The 27,325-nt window shown below is 37.8% G+C and overlaps 1 protein-coding gene and 1 long non-coding RNA gene across 3 annotated transcripts in view; one reads left to right on the top strand and one right to left on the bottom strand.

Annotated features, from left to right (window-relative positions):
• Nucleotides 1-246: 246 nt before the first annotated feature.
• LOC102396030 lies at nt 247-15,998 on the bottom strand. The gene is made up of 3 exons (XR_006543262.2): nt 15,593-15,998; nt 5,908-5,988; nt 247-1,002 (listed from the first exon to the last, which is right to left on the bottom strand). It is a non-coding gene; the product is annotated as an uncharacterized LOC102396030 (long non-coding RNA).
• Nucleotides 15,219-27,325, top strand: part of SLC8A1 (solute carrier family 8 member A1) — a 450,527-nt gene continuing 438,420 nt past the window's right edge. The window contains exon 1 of one of the 2 annotated variants that reach the window (XM_025262270.3): nt 15,219-15,342. Coding sequence is in view for 1 of the 2 variants with exons in the window: in XM_025262267.3 (XP_025118052.1) it covers nt 15,313-15,342 (30 nt within the window). In the remaining variant the exon portion in view is untranslated. The remainder of the gene's footprint in view (nt 15,343-27,325) is intronic. The other variant, XM_025262267.3, reaches the window with a different exon arrangement.

The raw sequence follows: 27,325 nt of genomic DNA, 5'->3' as shown, positions 1-27,325 counted from the left end.
AAAACCCTAAATTCATTTTGATATTTGGCAAAACTAATACAATTATGTAAAGTTTAAAAATAAAATAAAATTAAAAAAAAAAAAGAAAACCCTAAAAGAAAGCACAAATCATAAATTTGGGGAATATGGCTTTCATAGGTATGTATTTGTATTTGTCTGTCTCTGTGTCTATGATATGTGGATATGATACATGGAATATGACTATAAAATAATGAGGCTTAAAAAACACATATTTTGGACAATATCTTTATGTTGCAGTGAACTTTAATTTAAATAAGGCATTCTAAAGTGCTTTGCAAACTCTTAAAGTGGCAATCAAATAGAAAATGTTGCAATTTTAGATTGTTCAAAAACAAATAATTAATTGAGCAGTTCATATGGTCTATTGCAATAAAATTGTAACCTTCATACAAACCAGGAAGAATGAAATGACTTGGCTCAAAGCTATATAACTACAGAAAAGGGAGAACAACTAATATAAAAAATTAATGGCAAAGCTTATTAAAGACCATTTAATGATGAAGCATTCTTACCTGTCCAATACATAATCTGACTTTGGAATATATTGCTTCTTTTATCTGAAAGAGCCATTTTTATCATTATAATTCCAAATCATGACAGCTCAGAAACTGTCGTTAATAAGAAGAATAAACTGAAGAACTTTATTCCTCCTCCACAGACAGGATTGAATGCAGCAGTATGGATGCAGTAGCAGAAAAAGAAGGAAAACAAGATACAGTCTCAAAAACTTCATGCCTGGAGTCATGATTGCTTGTGTACTTATTCTCAGCTGCCATCACTCAGTCTCACAGCTGGACAACACCTCTCATTCAAAATAAACCTTCAATTCTTGACGGCTCCATATCAGGTCACTGCCATTGCCAGCTGTTTCTTGATCAGAGCACATTGCTTTAAGATTTCCCTCTTTAGGTCCTTAGAGCAACTGCACAAGCACAGGAATACTTTGAAGCATTTTATGACACTTACCAGTGATATTTGACCCTGTAACAAATTAAAAACAAATCACATTGACTAATGTCGTCACTGAAGAGCTGTGGTTTCCATCTTGGGCTTCTATGGTGGCTCAGGGATAAAGAATCTGCCTGCAATGCAGGAGATGCGGGTTCAATCCCTTGGTCATGAAGATCCCCTGGGGTAGGATATGGCAACCCACTCCAGTATTCTTGCCTGGGAAATCCCATGGACAGAGGAGCCTGGTGGGCTAAAGTACATGGGGTCACAAAGAGTAGGATACAACTGAGTAGGAAACAACAACAGTTTCCCTTTACCTGTATCTGTGGATAAGACATTTGTTTTTTGGGCCAAAGATTTTCTCCCTCCACTGTGGTTAAAATTTTACATGCAAGATGAAAAGACAAAGAAAAGTAGAGTGATTTACTGAACTTGTTGCATTTAGAAAGTGGTCTCATTAAAGTAACTTGTAGATAGTTCTGACATACCTTAACATAAGTGCTGGTTTGGAAAAATATACATCTTCATGTAACCTCTGTGCATTTTTCTAAACACTTGTCTGTGACTTTTTCCTGAGTTAATGAATAGCTTAGATGACACATATAATAATCGATGGACTTAGATGGCTCTGATGAGGCTCCGGGCATGGATAGATCCTAAGAAATGTTTTGTAACCTGAAATTTTTGCAAAGTCTCTTCACTTTTTCTTTGGGACCAATGGCCAGGTGTGTTTGAAGAAATGCTTTCCTACTTTTCAGCCCCATCATAACCACTCACTCACCCAAAGTTAGTGTCAGCCTCATTGGATTTAATCTGGTCCCAGCCAGCTTGACAGGATGCCTTCTCATTCATCAGTACCTTTAAAGTACCCTCCTTGCAAAAAAAGAAAAAGTATATATATATATATATATATAATATATATGTTAAATTATATATTAATATTTATATATAATAAATAATATATAATTTAACATATATATTATATATATTATATATACTTTTTTTTGCAAGGAGGGTACTTTATATATTTATATATAATAAATATTATATATAATTTAACATATATATTATATATATTGTGTGCATGCCAAGTCTCTTCAGTTGTGTCCAACTCTGTGACCCTATGGACTATAGCCCTCTGTGCATGGGTTTCTCCAGACAAGAATATTGGAGTGGGTTGCCATGCCCTCCTCCAGGGGATCTTCCTGAACAAGGGATCAAACCTGTGTCTCATGTCTCCAGCATTGACAAGGCGAGTTTTTTACAATAAGTGCCACCTTGGAGTGTGTGTGTGTGTGTGTGTGTGTGTGTGTGTATATATATATATATATATGTATATATTCCCTGGGGCCCAACTATGCTATTGAGAGAGAATGGTAATAAGGCATTCTCTGCTCAGTTGTCCAACAACTCTAGTCAAAATACCTTGAAATTGCTTACCCTAATTTTAGTTCACCTCTTCAAGCTCTGCCTGCTATAACTCAAAAAAAAAACCTATGTCCCAAAACACCCACATCTTTATTGTACTTTATTTTAGCATTAATATTGCTGCCTGTTCCACAGAGATAAGCCCGTAGACATAATCGCGCTTAATGAGGCTGTCTATATAGGAATTTAGAACAGACTTTAAATGATACACTATTACAATTAGTAAAGCTTTTTAACCACTGATTTTTAATAGTATCTGGTGAAAAATAATCTTAATAATAGCAAAATCTGAGAGAACTAAGAGATGTATACTTAATATTTCTTTACAAAATTATTTATTTCTTTAGGAAGTCATTTATTTAGGAACAGAGCACTATGTTAGGTATTATAGATTGTAAAGTACATAATGGGCTCAGATTCTGAAGTCAGGAAGATTCTAATCCACTTTGAAAAGGAGAATTTACAGTCCCAATAGACAGCAATAAATAATTGAATACTGTTTTGTTTTCCCTATTTTTTAAATGAAATACATAACTGAATTGTCTAATAATCAAAATGTTCTACCACAAGCATGGGTTTCCCTAGTAGCTCAGACAGTAAAGCATCTGCCTGCAATGCAGAAGACCTGGGTTCAACCCCTGGATCAGGAAGGCCCCCTGGAGAAGGAAATGGCAACTCTCTCCAGTATTCTTGCCTGGAGAATCCTCATGCACAGAAGAGCCTGGTGGACTACAATCCATTGGGTCACAAAGAGTCAGACACAACTGAGTGACCAACACACACACCACCACCACCACCATGGAAGGGACGTCCTCGTGTGTCACACGAAGGCAAAGGGTATCATTGGGCACCTATGATGGGCTAGACGCCTTGGCACCCAGAAGGAACTTGAGATGGCTTCAGGCTTTTTATTCTTTTGTTTGGGGGCTCATAAGTAGAATCTTTGCACTGTTCACTCAAGAAGGCTTTCTTACCTCTTCTTGCTATTCTCTGGAGTTCAGCATTCAGTTGGGTATATCTTACCCTTTCTCCTTTGCCTTTTGCTTCTCTTCTTTTCTCAGCTTATTTGTAAGCCCTCCTCAGGCAGCCAGTTTGCCTTCTTGCATTTCTTTTTCTTAAGGATGGTTTTGGTCACCACCTCCTATACAATGTTATGAACCTCCATCAATAGTTCTTCAGGCACTCTGTATACCAGATCTAGTCCCTTGAATCTATTCGTCACCTCCACTGTATATTCATAAGGGATTTGATTTAGATCATAACTGAATGGCCTAGTGGTTTTCCCTACTGTCTTCAACTTGAGCCTGAATTCTGCAATACAAAGCTGATGATCTGAGCCAGCCAGCTCTATGTCTTGATTTTGCTGACTGTATAGAGCTTCTGCTTCTTTGGCTGCAAAGAATATAATCAACCTGATTACAGTACTGACCGTCTGCTGATATCAATGTGTAGAGTTGTCTCTTGTGTTATTGGAAGAGAGTATTTGCTATGATCAGTGCATTTTCTTGGCAAACTCTGTTAGCCTTTGCCCTGCTTTATTTTGTATTCCAGGGCCATACTTGCCAGTTACTCTAGGTATTTCTTGACTTCCTACTAAAGTGAATGATGCAAAGAAATAGAGAAAAATGATAGAATTAGAAAAACTAGAGATCTCTTTAAGAAAATTGGAGTTACTAAGGGAATATTTCATGCAAAGATAGGCACAATAAAGAATAAAAATGGCAAGGACCTAACAGAAGTAAATGAGATTAAGAAAAGGTGGCAAGAACACACAGAACTGTACAAAAAGTCTCTTAATGACCCAGATAACCACGATGGTATCGGCACTTACCTAGAGCCAGACATCTTGCAGTGTGAAGTCAAGTGGGCTGAGGGAAGCACTACTACCAACAAAGCTTAGAGGAGGAGATGGAATTCCAACTGAGCTATTTCAAATCCTAAAATATTATGCTGTTAAAGGGCTGGATTCAATATGCCAGCACATTTGGAAAACTCAGCAGTGGCCACAGGACTGAAAAAGGTCAGTTTTCATTCCAATCCCTAAGAAAGGCAATGCCAAAGAATGTTCAAATTAAAGTACAATTGCATTTATTTCACATGCTAGTAAAATCATGCTCAAAATTCTTCAAGCTAAGCTTCAGCAGTACGTGAACTAAGAATTTCCAGATGTATAAACTGGACTTAGAAAAGGCAGAGGAATCAGAGATCAAATTGCCAACATCCGTTAGATCATAGAAAAAGCAAGGGAATTTCAAAAAACCATCTGCTTGTGCTTCATTGACTACTTTAAAGCCTTTGACTGTGTTGATCACAACTGTGGAATATTCTTAAAGAGATGGGAAAACCAGACCACCTTACAAGCCTCCTGAGAAACCTGTATGCAGGACAAGAAGCAACAGTTAGAACTGGACATGGAACAACAGACTGGTTCAAAATTGGGAAAGGAGTACGTCAAGACTGTATAGTGTCACCCTGCTTATTTAAGTTATATGCAGAGTACATCATACAAAATGATGGGCTGGATGATTCACAAGCTGGAATCAAGATTGCTGGGAGAAATATCAGCAATCTCAGATATGGAGATGGTACCACTTTAATGGCAGAAAATGAGGAACTAAAAAACCTCTTGATGAAAATGAAAGAAGAGAGTGAAAAAGCTGGCTTAAAACTGAACATTCAAAAAACTAAGATCATGGCATCTGATCCTATAACTTCATGGCAAATAGATGAGGAAAAAGTGGAAACTGATAGATTTCATTTTCTTGGGCTCCAAAATCAATGGGGACAGGGACTGCAGCCATGAAATTAAGAGATGCTTACTCCTTGGGAGATTAGCTATAACAAACCTAGACAGTGTATTAAAAAGAAGAGACATCACTTTGCCAAAAAAAGGTCTATATAGTCAAAGCTGTGGTTTTTCCAGTAGTCATGATGGGAGTGAGAGTTGGACCATAAAGAAGGCTGAGTGCCGAAGAATTGATGCTTTCGAACTGTGGTGCTGGAGAAGACTCTAGACAGACCTTGACAGCAAGGAGATTAAACCAGTCAATCCTAAAGGAAATCAACCCTGAATATCTGTTGGAAAAGCTGTTGCTGAAGCTCTAATATTTGGCTACCTGTCAGGAAGTGCCAACTCATTGGAAAAGACCCTGATGATGGGAAATATTGAGGCAAGAGGAGGAGGTGGCAGAAGACGAGATGGTTGGATGACATCACTGACTCAATGAACATGAGTTTGAACAAACTCTGGAAGATTGTGAAGGGACAAGGAAGGTTGGCGTGCTGCAGTTCATGGGGTCACAAAGAGTTGGACACGACTTAGCGACTGACCTACAACAACAAGTAGAACCTTGAACAATAACCTGGCAGATAATAACAAAATGTTTCTTATAAATCATGGGACATGAGTTTGGAAAGAAGTGGAAAGCAAGGGGGCCTGTCATTTTCAAATGGCACAGAATAGGAAAATCAAACCCTGCAAAGAGAGCAAAAATGAAATGGATTTACCCAAGATCATCTTCTTGGATACTGCCAGCTCAGTTAGAGTCAAGTTTCCAATAACAGCTTCAAATCACCAAATCATGTAATCTGAAATGCAAGGACGTATAACACAAATAATCAAATATTTTAACAATAAATACAGCAAGTAAATTTAATATGCCTGTTGTATAGGGCTAGAATTATTATATTATAGAATTATTTAAGAGACCTCTTGCTGCTGCTGCTGCTGCTGCTGCTAAGTCGCTTCAGTCGTGTCTGACTCTGTGCGAACCCATAGACGGCAACCCACCAGGCTCCACTGTCCCTGGGATTCTCCAGGCAAGAACACTGGAGTGGGTAAGAGACCTCTTAGATGCAATCTATTATGTTAAGTACAATGATTCTGCTTTCCAATGCTCTGGGCAGAATTTAAAAAGCCAGAAATCATATTAGCATAGCAGATCAATTTTCAAACCAGCTGAAGCCCCAGCACTTCATTCTGATTTACAGTATTGGGTTAGCTTCAGGTGTACTGCAAAGTGATTCAGTTATGCATGTTCTAAGTTGCTTCAGTCATGTCTGACTCTTTGTGACCCCATAGACTCTAGCCCTCTAGTCTCCTCTGACCATGAGAGTCTCCAGGCAAGAATAACAGAGTGGGTGGTGATGCCCTCCTCCAGGGTATTTTCCTGACCCAGGGATCGAACCCACGCCTCTCACCTCTACCTGCATTGGCAGGTGAGTTCTTTACCACTCGTGCCACCTGGGAAGCCTATCCATACGCAATACTCTTTCTTTTTCAAATTATTTTCTCATATTGCTTATCACAGACAATTGAATATAGTTCCCTGTGCTATACAATGGGTCCTTGTTGGCTAGCTGTTTTAAATATAGTGTGTATATGTTAGCTCCAGTCTCAGCAATTTCAACAATGCCATAACTCCTCCATTTAACCCATTCAAAATCAAAATGCTGATAAGCTTGACACTTGAAGGGTTTTGGGTCCCACTATCCCCTACAATCACCTCAAGAATCAGCCAAAGTGGACCCCTCTCAACTAGCCAAACATATTCTATACCATGTTGCTTCTCAGCTATTACTCCGACACTTATGTCTGCCTGAAACCCCTGCCTTCTTACCATTGTTCACTCAGGGTCTCAGGACACATGTACTTGGTATGTGATTTATGCTTGTCTCCGTCCTATCCCTGCTTCAGAGTGAGGAGTATAGGGTTTCCCTTGTGGCTCAGTAGTAAAAAATCCACATGTTCAATCCTTGGTCTGGGAAAATGCCACATGCTGTGTAGCAACTAAGCCAATGCACCACATTGAGCCTGTTCTCTAGGGCCTGGGATCCACAACTATTGAGCCCATGCATTACAGCCACTGAAGCCCACACACCCTTGAGCCCGAGTTCCACAATAAGAGAAGCCACTGCAATGGGAAGCTCTCGTACCTCAACTAGAGAGTAGCCCCCACTTGCCACAACTAAAGAAAAGCCCGTTCAGGAAAAAAGACCCAGCACAGCCACAAAGACCCAGCACAGCCAAAAACAAATAAATAAAATTTTTAATAAGAGTGAGGAGTATAATTCAAAGCCAGGCAATTATTCCATGAAATCTTTCTTTATTCTTTGAATTGAGAATAATTTATTCATCTGTCCATTTAGTCCCTTATTCAGTTATCTATTATATTGAACACCTATTGTATGATGTTTTAATGATGCAAGTAAAAATGAAATCTATTGTCTGACTATATAAAACTTAAAGCCTAACTGAAAAGCTAACCAACAAAATAATAATTACCCTACAGTTATTGAGTGAAATGTCAGGGTTGTATAATGTGGGCCTAATATGCCTCAAAAACCTAAACAATAGAGGAAGAATCTTCTCCCCAGAGAAGAGAACAGTTGATCTGAGCTTTGAAATTCAAGGAGTTAGCTAAATAAAGAAGAGAATGAATGAGAGTTTAGGCAAAAGACATGCAGGAAAATAGCATGTGAGGAAAACCAAGTTTTTGCAACTGGCCAGGACGCACATGCACACCAAGTCATTTATAATGAAATGAGAGAAACTTTGATGGTGAGTGACCAGAGAAGTAATTAAGATGTGAACAAGTAACTCTCAGAACATTTTCAAAAACTAAGAAATTTATATTTTATCCTGAAAGGCCTGGGTAAGTATTGAAAAATGCTGAACGGGGAATGGCAAGTTAAGAATTTGGCTTTAAATAGTGCCATCATCCACCCAAAACTTAAGCCAGAAATCTGAGGCAAACATGCTACAACACTTCCATTTATAATGAGAAGGAGCCAATTCATCAGAGAGATGTAATAATTATAAAGATAAATTGGCAAACATTTAGCTAGCTTGACCAAGAAGAAAAGAGACTCAAGACATTAAGAGGGGACATTATTACTGATCTTACAGGTATAAAAATGATTGAAAGGACTATTATAAACTATTGTATGCCAATGAATTGATAACTTAGATGAAATGACTAATTCCTCAAAAGACTCATTTAAGAAACTAAACTAATTTTTATTTTTTATTTTTTAATTTTATTTTATTTTTAAACTTTACATAATTGTATTAGTTTTGCCAAATATCAAAATGAATCCGCCACAGGTATACATGTGTTCCCCATCCTGAACCCTCCTCCCTCCTCCCTCCCCATTCCATCCCTCTGGGTCGTCCCAGTGCACCAGCCCCAAGCATCCAGTTAAAAATAGATAATCTGAGTAAAGTTATAGCAAGTGTAGAGATCAGATTAGTTTTCAAAAAAAACTACCTGTAAAGAAAACAAATGTCCAGGTGGCTTCATTTTCAGTTTGAAAATGAAAGTAAGAAGACAATTCCTTTCACAATAGCAGCAGAAGAATAAAATATTTAGAAATAAATTTATCCAAAAAGTGTAAAACATACTCTGAAAACTAAAAAACATTCTTAAAAAATTAACAAAAATCTAAATAAATGAAAGTCACCCATGTTTATGGATCAGAAGATTGAATACTGTTAAGATGGCAGTACTCTCAAAGCTGACCTACAGATTTAACACAATTCCTATTAGAAATTCAGTTGACTATATTATAAAAACAGACAGTCTGATTCTGAAATTCATATTAAATTGAAAGAAACCCATAATAGGGCTTCCCTGGTGGCTCAGATGGTAAAGAAACCCATAATAGTCAAAATAATTATGAAAAAAAGAAGAAAAAAATAGGAGAACTCATTCCTAATTTCAAAACTTACTACAAAATAGTGTAATGAAAACAGTGTCTTATTGGAACAAAGACAGACATACATATAGATCAACAGGAAAAAGTTGAGACTCCAGAAATAAATCTAAATACAAATCTAAATAAATACATCTAAGGTCAACTGACAACCAACAGGATTACTAAGACTATTCAATGAGAAAAAAAATAGTATGCTCAACAAATGTTGCTGGGACAAATGGGTATCAATTTACAAAAGAATGAAGTCCATTTCATACAGAAAAGTTAATTCAAAATAGATTAATTACCTAAACGTAAGAGCTAAAGCTATAAAACTCTTAGATGAAAACATAGGCAGAAAACTTCATGCCTTCAGATTTGGCAAAAGATTCTTAGCTGTGATAACAGAAGTATGAGCAGCAAAAGAAAAAATAAATTGGTCTTCATCAATATTTCAACACCCCCTAGAGTGCCCCTTTTACTTACTTTTACAAGAAAGTAAAACAAACAAACAAAACACCGCAAAACGCAAGAAAATATTTGCAAATCATGTAGCTGATAAATTTGTACCTGGAATATATAATGGACATTTACAACTGAATGGTAAAAAGACCACCCAATAAAGAAGTGGGCAAAAAATCTGAATAGGTGTGTCTTCAAGGAAGATATTCAAATAACCAGCAAGTACAGGAAAAAACTGTTAAACATCATTAGTCATCAGTGAATGCAAATCAAAACCATAGTGAGATACCATTCTGCAAACACTAGTATAGCTAGAATGAGAAAGTTAGAGAACAAAAAATATAACAATTGTATGGAGATATTGAACGCTCATACACAGCTAGTGAGAATATAAAATGCCACAACTGCTTTAGAAAACAATCTGGCAGTTCCTCAAATGATGAAACATAGAATTACCATGCATGCGTGTGTGCTAAGTTGCTTCAATTGTGTCCACCTTTTTGTGACCCTATGAACCATAGCCTGCCAGGCTCCTCTGTCCATGGGATTCTCCAGGCGAGAATACTGTGGTGGGTTGCCATGCCCTCCTCCAGGGGATCTTCCTGATCCAGGGATTGAACCTGCATTCCTTACATCTCCTGCATTGGCAGGTGGGTTCTTTACCACTAGCACCACCTTGGAAGAGAATTACCATATAACCCAACAATTCCATTCCCAAGTATACATCCAAGAGAAATTACAACATGTTGATATAAAAAGTTTTACACAAATATTTATAGTAGGATCATTCATAATAGCCAACAAGTGTAAAACAGTGAGATGTTCATTAAGAGATGAATGGATAAACAATACAGGGTATATCTACACAATGAAATATTACTCAGTCAAAAAGAGAAATAAAGTACTAATTCATGCTACAAATGGATGAACTTTGAAAACATGCTAAATGAAGGAAGCCAGACATAAAAGACAATGCATTAAAGTCCCGAATAGAGAGATCCATTGAGACAGAAAGTTGATTACTGGTTCCTTAGAGCTGGGGAGAATGGAAGGACAGGAATGAGATGAAAATGTTTTAAAATTGATTGCGGTGATAGTTGCACATATCTGCAAATAAATTATAGTAAACACCACTGGATTGTACAGTGGCTCAGTGAATAGTCTGGCGTGTGAATTATATCTCAATAATATAAGAGAAGTTTGGACATTATGCTGAGAAAAAATTTAATGACTGTGTCAGTGGTGATGAGAACAAGTCAAGAAAATCTATTTAGAAGAAACAATGTTTGAAGTGGTTCTTCAAGGATAAGTAAGAACTGTGTTCAATTGCTTTAACTTATTTCTCATCTTGAAAGATAGACTGAGTTTGCTAATAATTTGCCTTGAAAATTTTGAAAACTTGCTATATGCCTTAAGAAGACTTTCATAAAAGATTTCTTTTATGTCCTTAGACAAAAGAAGAAAATATTTTAACCACCAAAAATTGAATATCTCTGCTCTTTTTAAACATTACAATCCTTAGCTCCCTCTTTAATACTACTAATTTGTGTCAGATATCCAGTCTAAATGATCTGTGTTAACATTATGGCCCGCTGCTTTAGGGAACTGAAAACATTAGATAATTTGTCCAGATAAACCAAAATGATGTTGATATTTTTTGACACTCTGTTTTTCTGTCTCCTTTGAGTTGGCAGACACTATCCAGATGGTCAGTGGGGTATTTGAGATTCTCTTTTTTTTTTTTGGCTATGCAGGGTCTTCATTGTGCCATGTGGGATCTAGTTCTCTGACGAAGGGTTGAACCCTAACCGCCTGCATTGGGAGCATGGAGTCTTAACCATTGGACTAAGAGTGAAGTCCCTATTTGAGATTCTTATACCTTAAATAGCAGGGAGGGCTGTCAGGCTAATAATCACTAGTTGAGAGTTAACTATCATCTGTCCATTTTTCACTCATGTATCAATCCATGTAATTATCCATCAAACTTGTCAAGTTACTGTAGAAGAGACACTGCGTTGAATGTTGGAAATACAAGAACAAATAATACGGTGCCCCTGTCTACCAGGAGCTTACAGTCTAATGGCCAAGGGTGGAGAGGTCAGAAGAGACTAGAGTATGCCATATGTGCCTTGGAATATCTGGTGGTGAGGTCTGGAAAGACTTGAGAAAGGAAGAGACACTGAGCTGAATCTTAAAAGCCTGAGGATACCTTCATCAGGCAGACAAAGGTGAAGCATATGCATGAATGTGCCTACTTTTGGGGGAAGGTACAGAACTTTCCATTGAAAGAAACAGCCTGTGCAAACTATCCCATAGTGAAAGAGCATGCCCAGATGCACTTCTCTATGGAGTTAGACAAATTTTTTGATGTCAATACATTAAATCCTGACTTCCTCATTTGCAAGTGTCATGAACACCAGTTTAACCTCTTTCCCTGAAAGTATAATAGGACTTGAACCTCCTTAACAAGAGAATTTTTCCTTATACACATACCCCAAGGCATCTTCCAGAGTTGAGGAAAATCTCCCTGGCCAAGAGTACTGATTACCCAAGCTAAGCAGGAAGTTGGCCCACTTCCACAGCAAGCTTCATCAAGAACATGCCAACTCAGTTTGGCCAATCCAAAATGGGCAAACGCATTTTGGAATACACAAGCTTCTCATACCTTGGATGTTGCTAAAAATTCCGAGAGGTCTTAAGTTAAGCCTATCAAAGGGTCTGTGAGTTCTTTGAACAGAGCAGTCTCCCAGGCCCTGGTATACATAGTCATTGTGGGTCCTAATGTAGTAACTGCTCTGCATATTAACTAAACAATGCCAAACACATTAACTCATAGGATAATTCTAGGGTGAGAAGGTCAAGAGTTTTCTTGAGTAACTAACAGAGGAAGAATCAGAACTTGTGATATGACCAATGTTACACAGCTAGTAGTAAGTAACAGAGCTAGGACCAAAGCATTGTCTTTTCATTTGAATCCTGAGTTGATTATCTAGAACCCATCTTGTATTCATTATGGTTTTATTTTTCTCCACTGATAAGAGGCGGACAGCTTGAGATTGCTACAGCGACTCAAGATTGCTAGCAAGAACTGACATTCTTTTGTCTGTCTGGTTCACTTTCCTTGCTTTCCAGGCCTTTGTCCCTCTGCTTGTTCCCTCCTGGTCACCAAATGGCAGCTGCAATTTCAGGCCTTGAATTTGCTCTCTCAGAAGGAACGAGGTGGAAGCAGCAAAAGGACAAGATGGGTAAAAGCTGATCCTGTCCTTTTTATTTTTTAATTGGCGGGCACAATATAATGTTGGTTTCTACCACACATCAACATGAGTCAGCCATAGGCATACGTATGTCCCCTTCCTTCTTGAAACTCCATCCCACCACTCACCCAATCCCACTCCTCTAGATTGTCACAGAGCACCCATTTGAGCTTCCTGTGTCTTACAGCAAATTCCCACAGGTTATCTATTTTACATATGGTGATGTATATGTTTCTACATTACACTCTCAATTCATGCCACTCTCTCCCCTCCTGTGTGCACAAGTCTGTTCTCTGTGTCTGTGTCCCTACTTCTGCCCTGCAAATAGTGAACCTGTCCCTTTTTAACAGATTAAAAAAAAACCCTTTTCTGACGTCTCACCAAGGGACTCCGGTTTACCCCTGGCTTGGCCAAAACAGTGTTACATGGTCATCCGTAGCAGCAATGGATGAGAAAAGAAGCGCTTTGCTTTTGAATTTCTACAGTAGAAAAAGGCAAGGGAAGGGAGGGTGCTGAATAACTCCTGGGAAAAGTCATCTTTTACCATGCCCATCATTGGTCAGCTTGTTAAATATCAATCTTAATTTTCATTAGGTATTATTATATAGACTATATATTATTATATAAATACTAGGTAATTTATTATGAAGATCTATATAATTTATTATATAAAGAAAAACTTGTATATAAATATATTAAATTTATATATGTAATATTTATATGCATATATTTATTTATATATACATAATTGCTGGTAGGGAGGGCGAGAGAAGTTGGAATTTCAGAATATTTTGAACAAAAAACAACTTTGCCTCTCATTGTTCTGACCTTAGTGTTATTACACAGAGATTACTAAAACCTAGGAGTGCTCTAACTTGCCATAAATATATCAGTTAGGTATCCTTTTCTTTTTTTCTTCTATAGAAATATTAAAACCTACATGAGATAGAGAAGCTAATAATGAACTCCAGTCACAGGTTGATAGGTGTACCTATAGGCTATCTTCAAATATGATCATTTTATTTGTGGTGTTTTGTCTGCCTCTCCCTTTTTCCTCTGGAATATTTTAAGCAAACTCATTTCAATAAACTAAAATCAATTATGCCTGTGTGTCTCAAATTTCTTTTTTCTAACGAGAGACTCTAAGGAGTTTTAACGTGATTTTGAAAAAGTTAACCAATGGGAAAATGTTATTTGAAAGGTCTCTCTCTCTCTCTCCATATTTTGACTTCTTATTACATAAGTAACAACACATTGAGAAAAGAGAGAGGCAGATAAGCTTAAACACCTGAAAAGCTAGATTTCAAAAGAACTGGGCATCCTGAGGGAGTATGCATCACCTCTCTACCACACAGAGCAGGATTTGTTCCCCTTGCCCCCCACCCCACCACTTAAAATGTAAGTCACAGCTATGTATCATTTAGAGTACCACTGAAGTTAACAAATGTAGTAATTAGTATTCTATTCAGGTTTATATTCTTTAACATTAAAGAAAAAAATGTTTCCTGAATTTCAAACTGATGGTTGCTTCTTTGGAACTGCCTCAATTATCCTAGTGAGAAGCAATTCCAATGAGAACTTGGCCTTTCCTCCTCTTATTAGAGATTTTGATTACTTTGACCTGCTGCTGCTACCTTATCCTTAAAGACAGGGGTCCTCAACCTGTAGGATCTAATGCCTGATGATCTGAGCTGGAGCTCATGTAATAATAATAGAAAATAAAGTGTGCGATAAATGTAATGCACATGAATCATACGGAAATCATTCCTCCCCACCATCCCCACCCACCCCCCAACCCCAGTCCACGGAAAAATTGTCTTCCATGAAACTGGTCCCTGGTGCCAGAAAGGCTGGGGACTGTTTCTTTAAGACAAACTATCCAGAGTATTAACAACTATCCCTGGTTAAAGAAATACCTTATGTATTTATTCATCCCCAAACAATGCTATCCATTGTTCAGACATCCATTCATTTCCCAACGCTTTTTGGGTCTCATACCTGTATCTTATCACTGAAATCTTTAAGGATGAAAACCCTGGTAAGGAACTGTAATCACATCTCTCTTTTCACAAAGCTCAAGAAACCCACATCCTGAAAACACTATGTGGGAATCAGGTTAAAAATTGGTTGTTCTCTAACCATCTAGAGAGTAAAAATGTAGAGAGTAAAAATGCCAATCTGAACGTGTGTTTGTGAAAAGGCATAGTGGCAGGATGGCAGGGTGGGAAATGCGCCTGGCTGGAAGGATCTCTATATGTGTATTTTTATCATCCATGTGTTGGATGAAGCGGAGAGCTGCCAGATAGCTTCTTTTCGACAGCTTGGAGTTACTGTTGGGAACAGATCCATGTATGGAAGCGAAAGCCGAAAGGCACAGATAAGCAGAGATCCAGCTATGCAAACCATGTTTAGAGACACTTAAACGACAAGCATCCCAGGTTCTTTCTTTCTGGTAAATTTGGAGAAGCCATCACCCCGGGTCTTTTTTCACATCCAGCCCATGCAGACTGATCGGCCAGCTCAACCAGAGGTAGGTGCAGGGCTTTTGTGATGAAACGTTTCTAAAGGGTCATTTGTGAATATTCCCTCCCAAGCTCTTGAGGTCCCTTAAAGGAAGCTGCCAAATAATATTTTGAAAAAAAGAAAGATTTGGTTTGGGGCTGGTGACTAAGAGGTATTTAACAGCTCTGCCTTCACAAGACAGGGCAGCTTGGTTACAGAGGGAAAGTGGCCGCAAAGAACTGCTCCCAAATAGAATTCTTTTCTCTGGGGTCACTTACTGTTTAGATTTCTGTGGATACGAATCTCCCTCAATATTGCCAGCACCTTGGAAACGGGCCCCAGCTTCCCGTGGGTTCCGATACCGTGTATTTTATGGGAGGGAGGTAAGCTTTGCCCTCTTCTCTGCTTGCTCGTCGGAATCCAGCATAAACTCACATGTGTGGCTAGTTCTTCCTTAGACCTAGAAAGAGCTGCTTGTAAACGACATTATTATTTTTGGCAGCTGAAGTCATTTTTGCAGTGTTTCTCAGTAGATGGGAGGTTGATTACATCCCGTTCAGAGATTCTTGGGTTGTTTTCACAAACATGGGGTCTTGCGCAAGTTGAAATTGCTGCAACCAGCTGTAAGCACTAGACTTCTCAGTACCTTCAACGTTTCTGTCTTTGTTGATAATGACTGAAAACTAAGGAGCTTGAGGGGAAAGCTATGTGATGATAATTTTGCCATCAGTGATGTTCAGGGGATGGTATATTGTGGCAGAATCACAAAAGCTAGATGTCTTGGGGTCCCAAGTAAAAGCAAGAATATGAAGACAAGAACAGTGTCAGAATCACTATGACTTTAGTTTCCAGGATGCTGGTTAACCGAGCCAAAGCTTATCAGATGCATGTTGAAATGCTACTCCAGCTAATTACCAAATAGTAATCATTAGATCATTAAGCATTTCTTTTAAAATTGTCAGCAAAATCTATGAACTTCTGCAAAACACAAAAGTGGGGGGGGGGGATTTGCAGCTCATAACTATAAAATGTCTGTGTGTTTTCAAGATTGAATTAAAAGCATTTTTACACAAGATAATGGAATTTAAATTCAAAATTTCCCTCATTGAGAATATTGTGTCTATGTTTCACGGAAGATTTGAACCAACTCTTCATTTAAGTACGTTTTTAATCTTAAGATAGAACATGAGAAGAAAAAAAAAAGAAAGAAAAATTAAGTGTGATTTTTCCTTCTCTGATGACATATATGATATGGAAAATGATTAATAAACAAATGTTAAGAAAATAATAAAAACAGCTTGTAATACTGAACAAGGAGATGGTCTTTGGATAAATTACATATCTGGGAAAAGGATATAGGCAAAGCAACTTAAATTGTGTGGTGGGTTTCTTCAAGTTGTGGATGTTCTCTAAGACCAAAAAATGTGCCAGGGAAAGAAAAAACAAGGTTTTATTTCAATAAGAATGCATTATCATTTCTAAAATAATTATCATTCTAAATTTTCATCAAATTTAGATGTCTAGTCTATTTAAACTGACAGCATGTTATATTAACAACACATTCAAACTAACCTTTCTACATCTCTAAAATAAGCTATTTTACTTTATCTAAAAATACTAATATTCTATATCTGCAGGCAAGAGAGAGAAGGAGAGAGAATAAACTGTGCCTTCTCTTTTTAAACTAACAGAGCTAACTAAACTGTCATAACTTCAGCTAAAGTGGAACAGGCCTTCAAAAGGATGGAGTTAAAATAATTAAACACTACATACCAGCCGGCTTTCGGAAAGAAATAGCACAGCAAGAGTTTTGGCAATTTTAAATATATAAAAGGTTAATCTAAATGATGTCACTAGTGTTTGTAATCGGATGCAATGCATATATGACATCCACTGTTTCTCATTTGCTTATTGCCAAGTGCACTTCAAGTGTGTACCCCTCGTGAGAAATGTCTGTTCCTGTTTTTTCTTTAGTAAACAAATTTATGAAGTAATAAAGAATTACTTACTGCTATTATATATATATAGTATGTCATCTATGAAAAAAAAATTTGACCATAAACTACTTGCCCTTTTGACTTATGACTTCTTAAGTATTTGGTGATGACTGTACGTGTTAGAAAATCTTGAGCTCATATTTTGAGAAGAGAATTGGAAGTATTGACGGTCTTACGTGAAAAAAATATGACTTGAATGCTCTATGCTATAGTTAGCTGAGGTAGAAGCAAATTTACAGAGGCCAAGAATGATAGAAAAGTTGAATTTTGTCCTGAAAGCATAGAACACAGATTTGAGGTGTCTGTCTGTGAAGGGCCAGACCAGATAGCTCCTGAGCCTGGCTGCTACAAAGAGAGCAGGAGAAACAGATGTTTTTAGGGGCTTTGATGTGAACAATATCCCTTAAAATGTTTGGGGAGAATTTGTATGAAAGTAAGAGTAGAGATTTGCTTTTCCAGAGGCATGGAAAATGGTGACCCAGAGGAAAACCCATTAAGTTTCAAGGAAATGAAAATGATTACTCTAAGGAAAAGAGAATCTATTGGGAACTTAAATAAAATAAAAATTTCTCTAATGATTAAAACTGGACATTCCATGGCAGATAATTATTAAAGTATCTTTAAGATATAAAAAGCATCAATTCAAAAGTATCAGTTTTTTTGCGCTCAGCCTTCTTTATGGTCCGACTATCACATTCATACATGACTATTGGAAAAACCATAGCTTTGACTATACGGACTTCTGTCAGCAAAGTGATGTCTTTGCTGTTTAATACACTGTCTTGGTTTTTCATAGTGTTTACTTCCAAGGAGCAAGCACCTTTTAATTTCATGGCTGCTTTTGAATTGTGGTGTTGGAGAAAACTCTTGAGAGTCCCTTGGACAGTAAGGAGATCAAACCAGTCAATCTTAAAGGAAATCAACCCTGAATATTCACTGGAAGGACTGATGCTGAAGTTCCAATGTTTTGGCCACCTGATGTGAAGAGCTGACTCACAGGAGAAGACCCTGATGCTGGGAAAGATTGAGGGCAGGAGGAGAAGGGGACGACCGAGGATGAGATGGTTGGAAGGCATCACTGACTCAATGGACATGAGCTTGAGCAAACTCCAGGAGATAGTGAAGGACAGAGGAGCCTGGCGTGCTGCAGTTCACGGGGTGGCAAAGAGTCGGACACTACTTAGCAACTGAACTACAATGACAAAGAAATGAAAGGGGACAAGTTACCATGGCACTTAGTCTGCTGAGGAGAAAATGGCCTTTTCCATTCCATTGACACCTTCCCATGAAATAAACCGTGGTTCTCAACTCATGAAAATCACTGAGCGGGGAGTGGAGGAGGAGATGTCCACTGTACCCTTGATGAACTAAATATTTTCATGGGAGTCCAGGCAAAACTAGCTTGTTCTTTTAATCTACCCCAGGAAATTCTAATGTGCAACCAACACTGAGAACCAGTTTCTTTTTGCAATAAAAAAAGTGGTCATCAGTCCAGTTTATTTGGTTGGGGGCAGTTAACAGAACAGCTGAAGATAAAAAACATGCTGTTTCCCAGAAACGTGATTTCTTGGAAGTTTGATTGAAGTAATATTTTCTGATAGAAAGTACCTATTGAAAGGTTCCAACATATTTAAAAAGCTTTCACTAGATATAGATCTAGTTCGTATCACTCATACCCCCTGGCCTGAATGCTGGCCACAATTATTGAAAAGTAAAAATATATGTATGTATATGTGATGTTATGGATCTTAACTACAGCTGCCAAGTGAAATTTCATATTGTTTTAGCTAATTGTCAAACAGCCATCTGAAAGGGCATATTAATTTTGGATAGCAACAGTTTTCTACGGATTAGGAAAATCATTGCCTTTTTTGCCTTTCTAAGTGTCAAGAACTTTGGAGAGAGGGTGAATGATTTTATGCAGAGGATATATTAATTATCATGTGTTAATAAATATGAATAAGAAACTAACACTAGCCACAATACTAAAAGGCTGTGTAGGGCCACACAAGACTCCTTGCACTTGTCAGTAAGAAATGAAGACTGGGCTCCCTGAGCCCTGCAAAAATGATTCTGGGTTGAATGTAGATAGAGGATAAATAACACTTTTAGATTTCAGCTCAGGTTATAGCAGACTATTTGAGAAAGGGAGTGGAAGCAGTGATTAGAATGGTGACTGCTGAGGATAACTTCAGTCTGACAGCCTAGGTTTTAGGTCTGCCTTCAATGTATTAATGGCTAAGTGACTTTGGACAGGTAACATCATCTTTGTAAGCCTCTATTTCCCTCTCTGCAAATTGTGGATAGCAATAACCATTATCAAAGGAGTTAAGTAGCAAAGAGCAAAAAAAAGGGTTTAGCTTAGTTGCCTGTAAATGGTGGTACCATCTTTGTAATCAATATTAAAATCAGATGTATTTTTCTTACGAGACTAATTTCCCTGTCGTTAGAAATACTAGACAGAAGAATGATCACATTTTAGAGTATATGAATTCTTGAATTCCTTTCAATTCAGTTTCTAAAGTTAACCCACCACTCATACTGTTCATTTGGGAGATACTGATTCAGTTCAGTTCAGTTCAGTCGCTCAGTCGTGTCAGTTAATCACAAACATTGACTTTCCCTCTTACTCCAAATAATATCATGGTGAGTCTGGAAACTATCATTTAAGATGTCAAAAATAAATATAGATGTATATTCACTCACAAATATGAAATACATACAAAACCTATATCAAAAATAAAGTCATTAAAAAAATGAAGTCATCTTAATAGATGAGAAGGGTACCAGTTAACAAGACATTTCCTTCCTTAATCGTTTTCTAAACAAATTCTGTTTTACATAGAGATAGATGAATCCATTGAATATTTACCCTATTCAGAGCAAATGCATTATATTCCAATTAATAATATGTTATTATAATAAAGTCTCTTCAACAGTTTGCCCTTTCAGAGATAAGATGCAATCATATGTAAAATGATATATATACTATTATGCTGTTATTTTGCAATTATCAATTGCAAGCTACTATTGAATTTCATTTAAAGAAATAGAATTTTAACAAACTATTTCTAAATCTTAACTTTACTGCTGCTGTACCCATATAGAAAATATTATGAAATAAAAATTCTTTTTTTTTTTTTTGTTAAAAGCCTGAGTTCAAAATTCAGACAAAGCAATAAAATCCCAACTATGCTTCTTATTGTCATTCTGGGCAAGACCTAATAACTGTCTTGAGGTGTGTTGAACTCTACTGTTTTCCAAAACACTTCCAAGGAAGTCATATATATTAATTTATAAATTCTAAAAATTACCCTACAAGATTGGCAGTCACTTTGCTAAAGAAGAGTGAAGTTAAGTCACATGCCCAAGGTCACACAGCAAGTAAACAGAAAAGGAAGAATTTGAAGCCTATTTTTAGCCTCTGTATTTTGCAGTCCCACAACTGTTTCTTGGCCTTTAAAAGATAGAAACAAATATATTAATGCTTAAAAAAATTAATGTACAAAAAATATACAATATAGTATCTGACAAGAAGTGAGAGCAAGCCACATTATTCTTCTTAGATTCAGTTCAGTCACTCAGTCGTGTCCTACTCTACGAACCTATGGACTACTGGACACCAGGCTTCTCAGTCCATCACTAACTCCCAGAGCTTACTCAAATTCATATCCATCGAGTCAGTGATGCCATCCAACCACCACATCCTCTGTCGTCCCCTTCTCCTCCTGCCTTCAATCTTTCCCAGCATCAGGGTCTTTTCCACATCAGGTGGCCACAGTATTGGAGCTTCAGGTTCAACATCAGTCCTTCCAATGGATATTCAGGACTGATTTCCTTTAGATTGACTGGTTTGATTTCCTTGTAGTCCAAGGGACTCTCAAGAGTCTTCTCCAACACCACGATTCATAAGTATCAATTCTTCGGTGTTCAGCTTTCTTTTTAGTCCAACTCTCACATCCATACATGGCTACTGGAAAAACCATGGCTTTGACCAGATGGATCTTTGTTGGTAAAGTAATGTCTCTGCTTTTTAATATGCTGTCTAGGTTGGTCATAGCTTTTCTTCCAAGGAGCAAGAGTCTTTTAATTTCATGGCTGCAGTCACCATCTGCAGTGATTTTGGAGCTGAAGAAAACAAAATCTGTCACTGTTTCCATTGTTTCCCCATCTATTTGCCATGAAGTGATGGGGCTGGATGCCATGATCTTAGTTTTATGCATGTTGAATTTTAAGCCAACATTTTCATTCTCCTCTTTCACTTTCATAAAGAGGCTCTTTAGTTCTACTTCACTTTCTGCCAAAAGCATGGTGTTATCTGCATATCTGAGGTTATTGATATTTCTCCCAGCAATCTTGATTCCAGCTTGTGCTTCATCCAGCCTGGCATTTCACATGATATACTCTACATATAAGTTAAGTAAGCAGGGTGGTAATATATAGCCTTGAAGTACTCCTTTCCTGATTTGGAACCAGGCTGTTGTTGCGTGTCCAGTTCTAACTGTTGCTTCTTGACCTGCATACAGATTTCTCAGGAAGTAGGTCAGGTGGTCTGATATTCCCATCTCTTTTAGAATTTTTCACAGTTTGTTGTGATCCACACAGTCAAAGGCTTTGGTGTAGTCAATAAAGCAATAGTAGATGTTTTTCTGGAACTTTCTTTTTTAAGAGCAACAACATTTTGAACAGATGTTGGCAATTTGATCTCTGCTTCCTTTGCCTTTTCTAAATCCAGCCTGAACATCTGGATATTCACGATTCATGTTCTGTTGAAGCCTGGCTTAGAGAATTTTGAGCATTATTTTGCTAGCATGTGAGATGAGTGCAATTCTGCAGTAGTTTGGCATTGCCTTTCTTTGTCATTGCCTTTCTTTGGGATTGGAATGAAAACTGACCTTTTCCAGTCCTGTGGCCACCTCTGTGTTTTCCAAATTTGCTGGCATATAGAGTACAGCACTTTCACAGCATCATCTTTTAGGATTTGAAATTGTTCAACTGGAATTCCATCACCTCCACTAGCTTTGTTCGTAGTGATGCTTCCTAAGGCCCACTTGACTTCACATTCCAGGATATGTGGCTTATTGTTCACTTTATCTGATTAATGAGGAATCTAATCATTTGAAACAATGTTTCTGAGTACCAACTATATAAGAAATAGTTTGATTGTCCTTTATAAACTAGCAATTATAAATTGTTGGCTAGACACTTTTGAGAAACAGAGGTTAAATGATTATTTTGTGGCTCTATTCCATTCTCTTTACATAATCCTCTCTCTCTTTCATAATACCTACTATTTCAATAAATGTGTCAAAACTTGTATATCCTTCCCCTCCCCCCAGTCTTCACTGTTATACAGCAGAAATGATTTGTATAAAAATGATAAAGTGAGATAAAAATTATTTAAATAAAAGTTAGTATTGTATTCCAGGTCCCATCTCACAGGCATATCAAATCACATTTAAATTTCAATTCAAAATTTTAAATGAAGAACAAGAGATCTACTCAGCATTCAACTTACATTTTAGATAATGCTTATGAGCATCAGACCTTCAGGAATTCAATATATAATCTTCACCAATATTATAGAGTGGTGTATTCATTTATGAAAATTATAATTAAAATGTATTTTAACTGTGGTAATACAACTTGTACAGAAGTTAGTAGCTTATTTTTTTGCAAAGAAAATGGAATGAAAGATTACCTTTATTCCCCTCTATTTATCAGGCATGTAAAAAGGATTAGAGTTCAAACCCACCTTCTCTCACTCTATGCTATTACACATTCAAGAACATTTATTATACTGTTTCCCTAGAGCTAATTTTGCTGCTAATAATTTGAATACTGTTTTGCCTTAAAAAGATAAATATCTATTGTGATTCATGTAGGGGATAGGGAAAACAAATAAAAAGATGAGTGATTTAAACAACAACAACAAAAATGAGGTTACTGTAGTTCCCATAAATCTATAGTCCCTAATAACTTACAATTCTTAAATTATCACCAGTTAACAATGCTACCAACAAACAGGCATAATAATCAGTTAACTTAAAGCACAGAATTTCTTGAGCAATATAAAACGTTGAAAAACTAAAACAAAAGCACAGCATGCTAGAAATCAGAGAGCCAAAATTTCATTATAAAGAAACAAATTTGAAGTAACACTTAGATACTTAGTTTTTGTTCAATATGTGTTTACCAAAGCCACAGTTTAGGATCTTTAGGGTAACACAGGCTAAATAAATAAGTAGTAGAGAAAATATATGTCCCAAAGCTCTTTTTCTCCCTCAATAATCCATTTGGGTTAAGCTAAAACAAAATGTGCCCAATTTACTGGATCATTTTATGTTTTTCAAAGGGATATCTAATAAATATTCACTGAATAGTTAGAGAACCAGCTCTTCAAAAGTTCACTGAGCTTGTGATCTTCCAATCTACATCTTCCAAAATGCGATCAGAGAAGGAATTATTCTTCAGCATCTTTGGTGCAATAAGAGGTCTTGTTATCTAAAACCAGTGCCTATGAAATATTGTATTAAATGAATCACCATCTCAGATATTGAAAACAGGCTAACATGCCACTAGCTCTGAGAAATCTTGCAGGTAGATAATCTGGGTATGACCTTGTTGTTAAGCTAAATGATGGTTTAGAATCCAGATAAGGTGTACCCTGACCTCGCAGCCTCCATGGCAGACATCAGCCATGTCATTGTCACTGACTGAGCCTAGGTTGGTCTCAAAGTCATTCTCACTCAGATTATTGCCGGCAGCCATGGCTAATTGGCCAGAGTTAATACATAGGATGAAATGTAGCTGTCATCCAATCATGGAACCATCTCCTGGAAATAGTTAACCCTGAAAGAATTGATTAAACCCAGGCCTCTAGTTTTAACACAAAGGACAAGCTATTGAACAGCCTCTATGTGAAACAGTAGAAGAATGCCCAGCTTGTGTGTGTGAGCACTCAGTGGCTTGAGTCATGTCTGAATCTTTGTGACCCCATGGTAGCCCATCAGACTCCAGGGGATTCTCCAGGCAAGAATACTGGAGTGGGTTGCCCTACCCTCCTCCAAGGGGTCTTCCTGACCCAAGGATCAAACCCTCGTCTCCTGTGTCTCCTGCATTGTGTGCAGATTCTTTACCGCTGAGCCACCGGGAAGCCCTGTATGCTTAGCTTATGGAATTGCCAGTTCAAGTTCCAACTTTCACAACTTCATCCATATATATGCATAGTTATTCTAAAAGTATAGGAAAGTCCTTTGAATATTGTTTTTGTTGTTTTTGGAGGTGATAAAGATACAAATCACCTAAGGGGCTTCCCAAGTGGCACTAGTGGTAAAGAACCCCTCTGTCAGTGCGGGAGCTGTAAGAGACACATGTTCGATCCCTGAGTCAGGAAGATCCCCTAGAGAAGGGCATGGCAACCCACTCCAGTACTTTTGCCTGGAGAATCCCATGGACAGAGGAGCCTGGCAGGCTATGGTCCGGTCCAAAGGGTCACACAGAGTCAGATACAACTGAAGAGACTTAGCACACAACATTTTACATCAGTGAAATTATGTGACCCTGTCGTTATACTAAACCAGTTGGGCTCCTGGAGCTACATTAAATACCAGGAGACACAATGCTGAAGAACTTGGTCTTGTAGGGCAAAGAATCACAGAAATGGGCTGTCACAAGGCAGTTTCAGAAGAACTATAGTAAACGGTTAATAGCACAGGCCAGAAAGGTTCTAGCCAAGACTGTGACCAGAAATGTGACCCCTCTTAATTTCATATCTCCAATGCCATTTTCTGACACAAAATAATTCATTTTGAATGAATTAATTTAGTCTGATGACTAATTGAGTGGATAAACGGATGTTTTTATTATTATTATTTTTGGGGTGGGGGGGCTGTGTTGGGTCTTTGTTGATGCACAGGCTGTCTTTAGTTGCGGCGAGCAGGGGCTACTCTTTGTTGCAGTGTTCAGGCTTCTCATTGCAGTGGCTTCTCTTTTGCAGAGCATGGGCTCTAGGGCACGTGGCCTCAGGAGCTGAGACAAGTGGGCTCAGTAGTTGGAGTTCCTGGGCTCTAAAGCACAGGCTCAATAGTTGTGGTGCATGAGTTTAGTTGCTCCACGGCATCTGGGATCTTCCCGGATCAGGGGTAGAACCCCTGCACAACCCCATGTCTCCTGCATTGACAGGTGGATTCGTTAGCACTGAGCCACCAGTGAAGCTCCTGAATATTCTTTATTTACTCTAAGTAATGTATTTATTATTGAAAGATATGTAAAAGCGTACACATATTCTAACAAGTCACAGGTGTGCTAAAGGGATACAAAAAAAAGAATTTTAAAATGATTACTTCATTCTTCTTATAAGAACCAATGAGATAAAGCATGTAATATATTTGGTTCCTAGCACATAATAATTGCTCAATAAATGGTAGCCATTATTGTTATTCATTTAGTAAGCATTTATTGAGCATTTTTCTTTTCAAATACTGTGTTTTGTATATAAAATGATGACTAAGACATAGTCCTTTTTCTCAAATAAACCTGTGGTGGATTCATTTTGATATTTGGCAAAACTAATACAGTTATGTAAAGTTTAAAAATAAAATAAAATTAAAAAAAAAAAAAAAGATCCAGGATATAAAGATGAAGAAAAGAAAATTTCTAGACAGGCATGGGTGCTCAGGTTCCCACAGGTGAGGGACAGACTCCTTTCTCTGGAAAAATGCAGTGGCACTCTCTCCACCAGGAGAGGCCTTGGCAGGATGCTGGAGGGCTCGGTCTGCCCGGTCTGGTCTCTGGGGCCAGGGCTGGGTTTCCCTCATGTATGGCAAGAGCCCTACGCGTGCTGTGCTTTTTCTCCTTGGCACACAGTTCACAGCTCTTTGGCCAGTGGCAGCTGTGGAAATTTACACTTCTTGTGTGCTGGAGGCTGTCAATGGGACAGATGTTCGACTAAACCGCACTTTTTCCTGCTTTGGCCCTGTGGGTGATGCTCTCACAGTGACCTGGAATTCCCAGCCTTGATATGGAGGCCCTAAACAGTTTGCTTTATACTACCATGTGGGACCCTTCAAACCCATGAGTGGGCGTTTCAAGGACTGCGTGGTCTGGGATGGGAACCCAGAGTGGTGTGATGTCTCCATCCTCCTCTGGAAGCTGCGGTTTGATGATAATGAGACACACACCTGTCAGATGAAGAGCCCACCTGATGTTGATGGGCTGATCAGGGAGATCCAGCTCAGCATCGTGCAGACTGAAAAGAAGAAAAGCTCAACCGAGGGGGGGGGGGGGGGGGAAGCTTCTGTTTCTTTAGAATACACAGACTAACATTCTTACATGGAAGCTGAAGATTTCCCAGAACAAGAACCCTAAGATAAAATGGAGTCAATGGAAGCTTTTCTTTGGCTTTTTTAGTTGTGACGCATCTTCCAACCAGAGCTGCAGTATATAACTATCTCCAGATGAGCAACGTTCCTCTGGAGCCAGCATAACGCTCTTCTTGAGCAGATACCACCAGACTCACAAACAGCTCTGCTACTAAGGTTTTATTTAATTTTAGAGTGCAAATATTTTTCAAATGCTCACTAGCTTTTGTATACTAAGAAGCTATATTTTTGCCCTTAAACACTCCTTGTGGATTATGACTTATATACTCATATATTGGCCTCAAATGAGATAAGAACCAAATTGTCTGTCACGTTTCCTTTGATATATTAATTTCTTTAGTGCAACTTTCTAGCTACTAATGTTGATGTGCTTACTCTTCTCACACTCTCAATTAAAAGATGAACTAATTCTCTCAACAGTTTTGATTAATAGAAACTCTTGCATTCAAACTGTTAAATAACAGTTTGATTTTTATGGCTCTCCTTAAGTATGAGACACATTTTATTGAATTTCTTTCAATACTATAGATGGCAGGTCTTTGTTTTTGTTTGTTTTGTTTTTGGTCAGTTGATCCAGGGTTTACGGTAGCACAAGCCAAAACCAGAGTAACTAGGGAAGGGGACATAAATG

This window comes from Bubalus bubalis, chromosome 12, assembly GCF_019923935.1.
Source record: "Bubalus bubalis isolate 160015118507 breed Murrah chromosome 12, NDDB_SH_1, whole genome shotgun sequence".
Taxonomy (NCBI): Eukaryota; Metazoa; Chordata; class Mammalia; order Artiodactyla; family Bovidae; genus Bubalus; species Bubalus bubalis.
Note: the sequence above shows the minus strand (reverse complement) of the source record. Positions and strands in the feature narration are given on the sequence as shown.